The sequence below is a fragment of the Garra rufa genome, chromosome 11, assembly GCF_049309525.1.
Source record: "Garra rufa chromosome 11, GarRuf1.0, whole genome shotgun sequence".
NCBI lineage: Eukaryota > Metazoa > Chordata > Actinopteri > Cypriniformes > Cyprinidae > Garra > Garra rufa.
In genome coordinates this window covers 40,918,770-40,933,094 of record NC_133371.1, presented here as the reverse complement: position 1 = coordinate 40,933,094, position 14,325 = coordinate 40,918,770, and the positions used below count along the sequence as shown (strand labels likewise).

The 14,325-nt window shown below is 31.9% G+C and overlaps 1 protein-coding gene across 1 annotated transcript in view; it reads right to left on the bottom strand.

The window, feature by feature from the left end:
* The window catches only part of cd9a (CD9 molecule a), a 14,385-nt gene extending 2,674 nt beyond the window's left edge, over positions 1-11,711 (bottom strand). Inside the window, exons 1-6 of the mRNA XM_073850213.1 lie at positions 11,363-11,711; positions 1,715-1,817; positions 1,546-1,643; positions 1,379-1,453; positions 1,196-1,297; positions 872-972 (exon numbers count right to left, since the gene is read on the bottom strand). Of these exons, the coding sequence (XP_073706314.1) occupies positions 872-972; positions 1,196-1,297; positions 1,379-1,453; positions 1,546-1,643; positions 1,715-1,817; positions 11,363-11,431 (548 nt within the window). The 5' untranslated portion in view covers positions 11,432-11,711. The remainder of the gene's footprint in view (positions 1-871; positions 973-1,195; positions 1,298-1,378; positions 1,454-1,545; positions 1,644-1,714; positions 1,818-11,362) is intronic.
* Between the last annotated feature and the right edge of the window lie 2,614 nt (positions 11,712-14,325).

Below are 14,325 nucleotides of genomic sequence, written 5' to 3'. Positions count from 1 at the left end.
ATTATATATATATATATATTATATATATATATATATATATATATATATATATATATATATATATATATATAAAAAACAATAAAACAAAATCTAGAGAAATTAAAATGGAAAAAATGGAATCCAAATTTTGTAATTTTTGTAAAGTTTTAATAAATTGATGTTAAGTTTTATGATTTTGATTAATTAGACAGATTTTAGGGAAAAAAAAAACTGAATTTGGAAAAAAATAAAATGGAATTTATTTTATAAAAATTTTTAAATAGATTTCACAAGGCCCTATAAAATAATTTTCATTTCTTAAAAAAGCTGAATTAAAGTATAACACACAAAAAAAAACCTTAAACTTTAAAAAATTTAAATTAGAAATGTTGCCTTGGTAAGTAGTTGAAATAAACAAGTGGAAGCGAAACAATTACTAATGCTAAAACAGAATTTTTTTTTAAATATTTGAAAAAAAATTTAATATTCAATATTTAAAACATTAAATAAAAAAAGACAAAAAAAGACAAACATACATTACTAAAACATACTAAAACCTAAAATTATAATAAAATATTTAATACGATAAATACTAATAACTAAATACTAAAAAAAATACTAACAGTATATATTTAAGAAAATTGTTTAATTTCAACTTGGTGGTACTTTGTTATATGAGAGAGTGCATAAATATTGAATAAAGTTTATTTTAAAAACTATATAATATTTAATTTCTATATAAACATATTTAGATTACATTTATTCTTTTTCATTTTATTGCAGCCTTAATAGCCTACATAGATTCTGACTTGTCCAATAATTTAGTACAAAACTTAGTAATCAGTGGCATCCACATATTAAATATAATAACTACCAAAATGCAGCATTTTACTCCATAAACACAGATACCTTTGTAATGAGAGCTTCGAGTGCCTCTTTTCCTGGGCAGGTCTCTTCATCCCGGATGTCTCCTGACGGTCCACAGCAGTTAAGCTGAGAGATGAGGAACAGATGTCATCACAAATTAGTAAGTCTTCAGAGTCAACGAGCAAGGAATAATTAGTGTTTGAGAGACATCTGATGCACAGAGCACATAAAAACAGCAAGCGCTTTCTGAAGATGTTTATAGTCTCCCAGGCTGTTACAACGAGCAAAGCAGTTGGCGTTCGCGAGACTCGCAGTATTGAATCTTTGAAAGAAAGAAACGAGATCTTACTCCATGCTGGATGAGACGGAGTGTTTCTTTCAGAGCTGGTTGTTTGGTTTGTTGGTAGTTATTGTAAGTTTCCTTGTAGAAAGTCGTTATATCTTCAGTAACCTATGGGCACAAACACAGGAACACAAATTAGGTACATCAATTGGTGTGTTTGCATAAGCACCGAGCATTTGAGACGCCCACCTTGGTTTGGTTTGAAAATCCCCAAATACCAGCAGCCACCTCTACCGCAAAGATGACCAACAGAAAGAAGAAGAACTGTGGGAAAAACAAAACAACAGTCAACAACCCACAACTGATAACATCATGATACGACAAAGTGATATTTGAGAATATCATGTGGGGATTACCAGTCCCAGCATGCAAGGGGACTCCTGGATGGCACCACAACATCCAAAAAACCCAACGACCATCATCAGCCCGCCGACCGCGATAAGGATGTACACACCTAACGGCACAAATGCTTCACTTTAATCGGCTGATCATCACATGCAGGAACACAAAATGCTAATTACTTACCTGTAAAGAAGACGTAAGGTGAGTTGTCTCCTTCAAACAAGCTTTTAGTCTTGGGATCAAACCTCAGCCAGAGTCCAATGGCCAAGACGCCTGTTCCTGCAATCTGCAATAAAACAGCAAAAGATTGTGAATAAATATCCCTGAAATACCTACAAATTAGAGGTTGACCGATTATTAGCCTGGCCAATTATCGGCACAGAAATTAAGCATTCTTATGGTTATCGTTATCTGTCATTTTTTTTAAAAACAGATTTGACAATAAAATAACAAAAAAAAAAAAAAACATTTTTGAGAGTTTTCAGAGCCTTTTTTATTCTTAATTTTGACATTGATTTTTATGCCAGACATATATCGGTTCAAAATATCGATTATCGGTCTACTTGATCTGTAATAATCGGTATCAGCCCTGAAAAACACATTCTACAAATACACATAATCATTTGAAGAAAGTTTTTGTCAGAGCCCTTGGTATTCTTAATTTTGACATTGATTTCCATTTTTACACCAGACATATTGGTTTAAAATATCGGTTATTGGTCTACTTGATCTGTACAATACAAAAATCAAAATGATTTCTTAAATATTAGGAACAAACAGCTAAAACAGTAAAAATGAAGAAAAGAGCAAAGCAGAGGTTGTTGGCTTGATTAAAGAGGTCGAAAAGCCAACCATTTACATTCCCATTCATCTTAAAGGCAATCACTTGGCTGGCAAAATGCGATCTGCTTGCTGCCAGCTTTACTTATGGGTCTTAGCCTAGTTTTTTATATTTATTAGTTTTTTTATAATGACTTTATATAAAGCCATAAATGCCATGTAAATAATTACTGCCACAGGAAAATTACATCCTGACAACCCTGATCACACAGTAGCAAACACGCAAAACACTTGCTTTGACGTTAAAATAAAGCTATTATTATTATTGGAGGTTGACCCGATTATCCCTGCAGATATTAAGCTTTTTTTATGGTTATCGGTATTGGTCATTTTAAAAACTGATTTGCCAGTAAAATAATTTAAAACCATTTAAAGAAAGTTTTTGTTAGAGCCCTTGTTATTCTTAATTTTGACATTGATTTCCATTTTTATACCAGACACATATATCGGTTATCGGTCTACTTGATCTGTAATAATCAGTATCGGCCCTGAAAAACACATATCGCTCAACCCGTACTACAGATACACAAATCAAAATTATTTCTTTATTATTACGAACAAACAGCTAAAACAGCAGAAATGGCACTAAATAAAGAAAAGAGCATTTATTTAAAGAGGTCTAAAAGCCATCCGTTTACATTCCCATTCAACTGAAAGGCAGTTACTTGGTTGTCAAAACGTGACCTGCTTGCTACCAGCTTTACTTTTGGGTCTTAGCCTAGTTTTTTTTTTTTTTATAGCCATGAATGAGTTTATATAAAGCCATAAATGCCATGTAGATAATTACTGCCACAGGAAAATTACATCCTGACAACCCTGATCACAAGGTCCCATTTATTTTTATATATATTATTTTATTTTATTTCATTTCATTTAGGTAAGTATATTTCCTGTTTTCTGTGCAAACACCTTGAAAACCTTGTTTTAAAGTTAAAATGAAGCTATTATTATCATTATTATTAGGGGTTGATCAATTATCAACACCGTTATTAAGCATTTTTGTGGTTTTTAAAACCGATTTGTCAATAAAATTATTTTAACACCCTTTAAAGCAGGTTTTTGTCAGAGCCCTTGATATTCTTCATTTTGACATTAATTTCCATTTTTACACTAGACATATCAGTTCGAAATATCAGTTATCGGTTTATTTGACCTGTAATTGGCATTGACCCTAAAAAACACATATCCCTATTACAAATACACACAAATCAAAATTATTTCTTTAATATTAGGAATAAACAGTTAAAATGACAATAAATGATGAGAGTTTGTTGGCTTGATTAAAGAGGTCTAAAAGCCAACCGTTTACGTTCCCATTCATTTGAAAGGCAGTCACTTGGCTGGCAAAACAGGACCTGCTTGCTGCCAGTTTTGCTTATGGGTCTTAGCCTAGTTTTTATTTATTATTACTGCCACTGGAGAATTACATCCTGACTACCCTGATCAAAGAGTCCCATTTATTTTACATACATTATTATATTGTTTTATTTAGAGAAGTACATTTCCTGTTCTGTGTGCAAACACCATGAAAAACTTGCTTTAAAAGTTAAAATGAAGCTATTATTATTATTAGGGGTCGACAAATTATAAGTGCCGATATTAAGCATTTTTATGGTTGTCGGTATTTGTGATTTTTTAAAACCGATTTACCTAGTTTTTGTCAGAGCCCTTGCTATTCTTAATTCTGACATTGATTTCCATTGTTACACCAGACATATCGGTTTAAAATATCGGTATCGGTCTACTTGCTCTGTAATCGGTATCGGCACTGACCCTGAAAAACACAGATCAGTCGACCCCTACTATAAATACACACAAATCAAAAATTATTTCTTTAATATTAGGAGGAAACTGCTAAAATGGTAGAAATGGCACTAAAGAGCAGAACAGAGGTTGTTGTCTTGATTTAAAGAGGTCTGAAAGCCATTTGTTTACATTCCCATTCATTTGAAAGGCAGTGACTTGGCTGGCAAAACTTTATTTGTTTGCTGCCATCTTTGCTTATGGGTCATGGCCTAGTTTGTTATTTCTTTATTTATAGCCACGAATGGGTTTATATAAAACGATAAATGCCACGTAGATAATTACTGCCACAGGAAAATTACATCCTGACAACTCTGATCACACAGTTCCGCACCCTTCACTAACAGCTATTCATTATCTAAATGTATTAAGAGACTAAATTAAAATACATTCAAATTAAAATAATTGAAAATAAATAAATAAATACATCAGTGAAAAAAAAAAGTCTCTTAATTGAATAGGATTGGGGTCGATGATATGTTTTTTTTTGTTTTTTTCAGGGCGATACGATTATTAGAGATCAAGTAGAACGTTAACTGACATTTTGAACTGATATACATGTTTGGTGTAAAAATTAAAATAAAATACAGCAGTAATAAAACGTATCTGAATTTAATTGAATCAGGGGTTGACCAATATGCGTTTTTCAGGGCCTACACGATTACTACAGATCAGAACAATAACCTATATATATATATATATATATATATATATATATGGTAGAAAAATGAAAACAAATACATCAGTAAAAAAAAAAAAAAAAAAAGCCTCTTAATTTTATAGGACCAATATCTGTTTTTTGGGGCCCGATACTGATTATCACAAATCAAGTAGGCCGATTACCAATATTTTGAAATGATATATGTCTGGCGTTAAAAAATTTAAATTAATGTCAAAATTAAGAATAACAAGGAAGGTTTTTGAATTTTTTTTATCTGAAAATCGGTTAAGAAAATGACAAATACCAATAACCATAAAAATGCTTAATATCAGCACTGATAATCCGTTGACCCCTAAATAGGATTATTGCATTATTTCATATATATTGTTATTTTATTTAGATAAGTTATTTCCTGTTCTTTGTGCAAGCACCTTGAAAAACTTGCTTTAAATTTAAAATAAGACTATTATTATTATTATTATTATAAAATTATTTAATAATTTAAATATATAGCATTACAAAAATAAACAAAAATGATCAAACAGAAATTATAAAAATACTAAAACCTTTTAATAATAAAAATTAAATGTTTAGAATTGATGGGTGGCTTGCAAATAAAAAATGTAATTAAATATTGAACAAATTAAATATTATTAAAATAGTAATATATACAAAAAAATATATAAAATAAAAGTTAAACGTAAGTAAAAATAAAATATCTATTCCAATCAAAGTAAATATTTTGGATTTATAGGTAACTATTTTTCTCTCAGAATACATGCCTAATGCAATTTTAATAGTAACAGGTGTGAACTGGCAGTGTTAACCAGCTTGACCACTTTGCTTGACAGGTGCATGAATCATGTAATAATGTGCACAAGCTTGGTAAAACTCAACCGTCTAATAAGGCCTATCTTTTCTTCTTTTCTAAAACCAGCAGGCAATATTACATGACAGAATCCAAATAAAACTGGCAGAAGTTCTGTCAATCTGTTAGACATGTGATGCTATATACAGTATGCATGCATGTTTATCAGCTGTTTTGCCAAAACCGCAAGCCTGACTTTACTTCCTCCATCCAGGGATAAAATAACCTCCATCACATGGAAAAATATCCGCTTGCTTCCTTTTTTAACATTAAAAATATTTCAGTGTGTACAACTAATTTGATCAAATTCAACATCTGTTGGTTTATCTCAAAATGACTGCAGATTAATAATGTCAAACCAGTTTAGTGTGTTCAAGGGCACCATGAGATTTTATTCAAAGTTATAGACAAAAACACAAACAGATGCATCACACATGCTAAAACCACGATTATATCATGTGACTTATTTTTCTTTCTAGTCACGTCCTGCTCACTAAGCTGAGCGCAACGGTTTCATGTTCACAGGGTTCACGTCCTGCTCTTTGATTCATTCTCTCTGACCCAGATCTTTTGTTTCAAAAATCTGAAGGTTGACAAATCTGCTCTAAATCTCCATGCCAATGCTTAGCCAAACAAACACCCTTAAAACAACCCCACTTCACCCTCTCACCCCATTCCACACACAAACTCCACACAAAAACACAACACTAACACTCTTTTAACACCATTTTTGCACAAGTACACACACAAATCACAAATATTAAATTGCACCTACCCAGAAGATAAGGTTGAAGATGAACATGGCGTATTTAATACATTTTGAACATCCATCGACACCCATTTTGCTGCTGTCCGAGTCACTTTCACTTTCAGGGAAATTAACTGTATGAGTTCACTTGCACAAACTCAGCTAAATAGATCAGTTTGCACACAGACGTGGTGTTTGTCCGTTAGACGCTTCCTGCCTTTGTTTGGGGAGAAAGGGAAACTAAAAAATGTCTGTGTTGCACAATCTTCGGCGTGTGTCAGTGGGAGGAGCTCACAGGTATGTGGGAGGCAGCATGTAGTTTCAGTACAAGTCTGCAGGTGACTTCACACTGCATTCTGTTCTCACGCCTTAGCTGGGCCTTATTTCACACCAAAAACAAAAGAAATGTGCATTTTGCTTTACAAAAATTATTTGTAACATTTTTGTGACATCATAATTAATCACATTTACCTGTGGATTTCAATTACCATATTGCATAAAAAAATAAATAAATAAATAAATAAATAATAAAATAAAATAAAATATCTTATATCTTTCTGAAGAAATTATTTTCATTAAAATTAGCATTAACTAAATTCAGTACAACATATTACTATGGTGTATAAATACTTCACTATATTTATATAAATAATATATTATTATATACAATTTATGTGTTTAATTCTCCTGAAAATACTGTCACAATCAAACTTACCATTTTTTATTTTAAATATTACATAATGCACAATAATTATTACACACACACACACACACACACACACACACACACACACACAATTATTATATATAATTACATATTATATATGTAATAAATTATACAATAATAACAACAATAATAATATTATATGTAATAATTTAATATATAAATATAAAAATTTCATATATTATATATCTATTGATCATTTTTATTAGTTCATTTTTATGTTTTTTTTTTAAAGAAGTCTCTTCTACTCACAAAGCCTGCATTTATTTGATCCAAAAAGCAAAACAGTAAAATTTTGAAATATTTTTACCATTTAAAATAACTGTTTTCAATTTGAATATATATAAATATTATAATTTATTTCTTTGATCAAAGCTAAATTTTCAGCATCATTACTCCAGACTTTAGGGTCACGTGATCCTTCAGAAATCATTCTTATATGCTGATTTGCTGTTCAAGAAACATTATTATTATTATTATTATTATTATTATTATTATCATCATCATCAATATTTAAAATGGATGCTTTAAATTAATCAAAAGAGAGGATAAAGACATTTATAAATGATACAAACTATTAAAGATAAATGCTGTTTTTCTGAACTTTCTGTTAATCAAAAAATCTACTCAGATGTTTTCAACATAATAATAATAATAATAATAATAATAATAATAATAATAATAATAAATGTTTTCTAATCAGCAAATCAGAATATTAGAATGATTTCTGAAGGATCATGCGACTGGAGCAATGTTAAAAATTCAGCTTTAAAAATCACAGGAATGAATTACAATTTAAAATATATTCAAATAAAAAACAGTTATTTTAAATAGTAAAAATATTTCAAAATTTTACTATTTTTGCTACTTTGGATCAAATAAATGCAGGCTTGGTGAGCAGAAGAGACGTCTTTTTAAACATCATATTTAGGTATGACATGTTATATAAACATACACGTTACATTTTCTTAAATATATACACGTATATAGGTGTATTTATATACATACACATAATATTGAATGTGATTAATTGATTTGACAGATCTAATTTTTATATTAAATAATGCACTTTACAGTCTTTTCACATTATAGTAGGCTAATGTGCATTGGAGAGCGAATGTTTCATTACATTGAAAATATTAATGTTTAAAAATAGTCTTCCTTGTCTTTATGTAAACTATATATATTTTTAGTAAATAATCAAGTTTTAAATGTAAATACATTTTAGTCCTATTTTGTTAAACACATGAGTTTAGTCTCCATCTATGCAGGGAAGACAGTGGAGGAGCCTGTGGACAGCATGAATGCCTCATTATTGCAATGGTTCAATAGACCTGCAGGCTCTGTGTGTGTCTGTGTGTGTGTTTGTGTGAGCTCAGAGGAGGTGTTAAGTAATGCTGATATTAAGTAATATTTACAGAGTGCAAATAAATGAGACCAAACCCAACACGCACATACACAACACACAATTTCATAATGTGCATATTATTCCCCCATCAAAACCCACAACAAATGCAGTATACAGTGAGTTTGTCCATGAGATTATCATGCTCTATAAATAGACCCGCAGATTAAAGACAATCTAGGACGTGTGCTCACATAAACCCTCGGGCTGGACACACACACACCATACGGCTCTGGGTCGTGTTCACTGCGTTGAAGAATTAGTGATTTGTGAATTGGTTCAATTCAATGCACTGTGTTCAAAAATTCACATCTAGTCTTTTGTTTAAGGTGATATTTTTTTCCCAGCTTAATGTGGATAGAGACAAAAATAAGCTATTCGTAGGCCGGCTCTCTTAATGTGTAAACACTATGGAAAGATCAAATCATTGATCTGTTTGCAGAGCTCCAGACTGTGAATAAAAGGCCACACTTTGCAGACATTTTCCCACTGATGCAATTCAATTTGATTTAAGACGAGAATACAAATATTCTCTGTTCTTTTTGATTATGCATATGCTGTAGTTTGTTCAACTCTGGCATGAAACTAAACATCCAAATGCAAAAACATTGCAGTATGGTGCGATCTGTATTGCCAAAAAACAGCAAAGCAAACCCAACTGGATTTAGGCCCAAAACATACTGTGCAAGTCTGATTACGTGTTGTTGCTTTCTGAAATATAACATTTAAGTGGCAATTCAAAATGCAAACTGCTTTTGCATGCTATATGTAATCCTGGCCCACAAAACCAGTCTTAAGCAGCATGTAGCAATTGCCAAAAATACACTGTATGGGTCCATTTTAGATTTTTCTTTTATGCCAAAAATCATTAGGATATTAAAGATCATGCTCCATGAAGATATTTTGTAAATTTCCTACCGTAAATATATGCAAATGTAATTTTTGATTAGTAATATGCATGGCTAAGGACTTTATTTGGACAATTCTAAAGGTGATTTTCTCAATATTTAGATTTTTGACCCTTATGACTAGTTTTGTGGTCCAGGGTTGCATAATTGGACTCGCAATACCATTTTGTGACACTAGGAGCACAAAAATATAATTATTTTGAATGCTTAATGTAGGTTTGTGTAAAAATGTCTTAAATGTTAAAACAAAAATTGAGTCAAGAAGCAGATTTCAGAAAGTATGGTCGATATAATGTTATGTTCATGCCACTGAAAATTCAATAAAAGGTTGAGTATATTGCATTGTGGTATACATTATTGCACATTGGTTGCATACTGCACATCTTAGTATGCAGTAGTTCATCCAGGCAATCTAGGCAAATAGAGTGCATTAGTGTCAGCCCACTTTTTCAGGCCCATTCATTTTCCCATAGGGATTTTTGAAACGTTTTTGTTAATCACAATATTAAAACAATTGATTTGCAGCAAAACAATATTTGAAAATCAGCAAGCTTTGCTCTTTGGTGGAGTTTCATTTGCAGAATCATGCACAATCTAAAAACTGCAGTTATTTTAAAATTTGTTGAAATAATGGATGTCTTCAATAAAAGCATTTAACATGGATTAACAACCTCAAACCTCAGAGTCTGTCTTCAAAGGTTTATAAGTTGTAGTGTTTTCACAACATGTTAATAATCGGCCATACAGGCGGCACAGAACGTAAAAAATTGTCAATTATTGTCATGATTTGGGCTGCACTAATCGATCAGACAGAGAATGACATTTGAAGTACTATAGACTGCCAAAAGTTCTAACAAATCAATGAGAAGACTGCAAAACACTGTTTTGAAAAACAAAAGGCGTTTGTGGTTGGCCAAACTGAACCAGGATTTCCAGGGAAAGAATCAACATTTGTGTTTGTTCTATTCATTTCCAGTCAGGTAGGTAAAATATTAGGCTAATATCTTAATAAATACTGTTTGTACATATCTTTACCAACTGTTTCCTGCTTACTAAGTCCTTCTCAATATAATTTAGCTTCCACTTGATTTTTCCATGGTTCAGACAGCATAAATTAGCAGAACAACGTATTCAGTAGTACACTGACCATGCAATCAATACTGTTCTTTACATCCGAGAATCGCCAATATGGCCACGCATCCGGGTAACTCACTAAATCTAAAAAATAATTTATAAGTGTAAACCCTCTATTGTTAAAAAAATATATTTTAATTTGTTGAAAATAAATGAGATTATACTATAAAATTTAGTACAATATACATACTATAAAGTGTCTACGTTATAAGAGTAGAATGCTAACACGAACGCTAATTTGAATTCGAGAATCGAGACTGAACACTTGGCGAATCGATTCGAATGATTCTTAAATAAGAATCGGTTGATATGAATGATTCGTTCACGAAACGGACATCACCAGAACGCGCCTGTCCAGCCGTAAGAGGGAACAGCTGAGCTGACACACACACAAACACGAACAGAGAGTCAAAGGAAACACTATCAACATTCAGTGCTTGTCCCAACACACACACACACACACACACACACACACGCTGACTCTCGCAAACAAACATACACAGTATTTTAACCAAACGTCCTGAAATCCGAGCTGAAACCTTCAATTTAGGTCAGCCAAATGGTCGCAATCCCATTGCATAGCTTCACACAGACATCCCATGTCGTTAATTACAATCTAAAGTAATTAAGTATCTAAACGGGACGCCGTGCACACGCATTCATCAATGAATCTTTGAGGGAAATCGCGAGTAATCATAAAACACGTCGACCTCTGCACACATCAGTCGTTTCTCACTTACCCAGAATATGAAATTGAAGACGAACATCAGATACTTGACGCACATCTCTCCTCCGGTCAGCGCCGCCATCACAGCAGTCTGTCCTCCTCTCACACACAATTCTGAATGAAAGAGTAAAAGATCCGTCCGTGTCCCGGTGTCTCGCTCGCGCGTGCGGCTGTGTGTGACTTTACGCGTGTGTAGGGAGCGCGCGCACGAAAAACTCACGACGGACACAAACTCACTGCCTCATTCCTCCTGCTAAAGATCAACTTTGCAATCGTTCGCTCGCTTGAGGCAAAAATCGACCGTGCCAAGGGTCGAACACTTTTTGCATCGACCTGCTATTTTTGGAGGGTTGCTGAAAATCGTGCACACGCTTTATTTTGCTATGCTTGTTGGGGTTTCTCGGGAAATCTCTTTTTTTTGAACATTTATTTTGTGGTAAAATCCACTTGGTCTTTATTCCCAGGGAATTACGTCATGATGGAATGACGTCACCACAGGCAGAGCAGAGCCCAGAGGTTTCTTCCACTGATCTGTGGATTCTTCTAAGGCATTTTTAAATGTTGCATACGATATGTGACCCTCCCTGCTGAAAAAAAAAACAGCTAGTTAGGTATGTTTTGATGCTGGTTTTAGCTGGTTTATGCTGGTCCTTTGCTGGTTTATAAACCAGCAAAGAAACCAACAAAGGACCAGCATAAACCAGCTAAAATCAGCATCCCAGCACCAAAACATACCTAACCAGCATATGCTGTTTTTTTCAGCAGGGTTGTACCACAAAACCAGTAGTAAGGGTAATTTTGTGAAACTGAGATTACATTATCTGAATGCTGTATAAAGCTTTCCATTGATGTATGCTTTGCTAAGAAAGGACAATATTTGGCTGAGATTTAACTGTTTGAAAATCTGAGGGTGCAAGGAAATCAAAATATTGAGAAAATCACCTTTAAAGTTGTCCAAATGAAGATCTTACTTATATTACTAATCAAAAATTAGGTTTTTATATACACTACCGTTCAAAAGTTTGGGGTCAGTAAGACTTGTAATAGTCTTTAAAGAAGTCTCTTATGCTCATCAAGGCTGCATTTATTTGATTAAAAATACAGAAAAAACAGTCATATTGCAAAATGTTTTTACAATATAAAATAATGTTTTTTATTTTAACATACTTTAAAATAGAATTTATTTCTGTGATGAAAAGCAGAATTTTTATCAGCTGTTACTCCAGTCTTAAGTGTCACATGATCCTTCAGAAATCATTCTAATATGCTGATTTATTATTAGAATGATCAATGTTGGATAATATCAACAGTTGTGCTGCCAAATATTTTTTGGAACCTGTGATTTTTTTTTTGTCAGGATTCTTTTATGAATAAGTTTAAAAAGTACAGTGTTTATTCAAAATATAAATATTTTATAACAATGTAAATTATTTATTATTAACTTTTAATAAACTTTTAATTATTAACTTAATACATCCTTGGTGAATAAAAGTATTAATTTCTTAAAAAAAAAAAAAAAAAAAAGAAACAATAAAAATGTACTGACCCCAAACTTTTGAACGGTATTGTATTTACGGTATGAAATTTACAAAATATCTTCATGCAACATGATATTTACTTAATATCCTAATGATTTTTGGCATAAAATAACAATCTATCATTTTGACCCATACAATGTATTTTTGGCCTGTGCTATTTAAAACTAATTTTGTGGTCCAGGGTCACATATGTCCTGTCAACTTTATTATTTTATAGATATGCATGTGTTAATAGTGCTTGTCCACTTTCTGTAAATGAAGATGAATTAAGTATTTATGTTCTCTTTCATTGACACAAAAAGAGAAAATGTAGTTTTACAGAAAAAAATAGATTTGATCAATTTCTTCATTTTATATGATACATTATTAAATCTCACATTCCTGACCTTCTACTATTCTTCACTTTTAATTGAACCAGACTTATTTCTCATACTAAAAATAAGAAAAACAATAAAAAAAGCACCACAGCAGCTCTCATTGTCTCACAATTCCCACACACAAGAATTCATAATCAAGAACATCATTATTCGAGTCATCTGCATACACACGTTTTTATATCTGATGGATAGGGATCTGGAATGTGCAAATATATTTATACATTACCAGTCAAAAGTTTTTGAACAGCAAGATTTTTCATGTTTCTTAAAGAAGTCACTTCTTATTTGATCCAAAGTACAACAAATACAGTAAAATTTTGAAATATGTTTACTATTTAAAATAACTGTTTTCTATTAAATACATTTTAAAATGTAATTTATTCCTGTGTATATATTCCAAATATTCTGATTTGCTGTTCAAAAATATTTATTATGTTGACAACAGCTTAGAATTTTTACAGGTTTCTTGGATGAATAGAAAGTTCAGAAGAACAGCATTTATCTGAAATAGAAATCTTTTTACCATTATAAATGTCTTTATCATCACTTTTGATCAATTTAAAGCATCCTTAACAAATAGAAGTATTAATTTCTACAATTTCTTATTAGGCATGGTTGTGAAAGATAGTGAAAGATCAATAGCATATGTACTTTCTCTCTCTCTCTGTTGGCCTATTAACTTTTTATTGACATCAAACACTAAGCATCTCTTAACTACTGTATTCTGCCAAAACATAATCCATAATACACCCTTCTGTAGTAAAAAATGATCTTGTCTGAATCAGGAGAGAAATATTCACAAATCAAGCACCGTTTACAAGTTCAAACAATCCAGAACAGTTCTGATGTTAGAGAACAAGGAAACATTATTATGGATTATGGACTAGATTTTCTCCAGAAGCAACAGTTTCAAGTTAGAATGTCTTAATGATGGATTTGTTTGTTTGTACAAACACACAGCTTTTCACATTACAAGATGTTCATTTGTGGACTAAAGTGGTGTGGATTACTTGTGGATTACTGTGATGTTTTTATCAGCTGTTTGGACTCTCATTCTGACG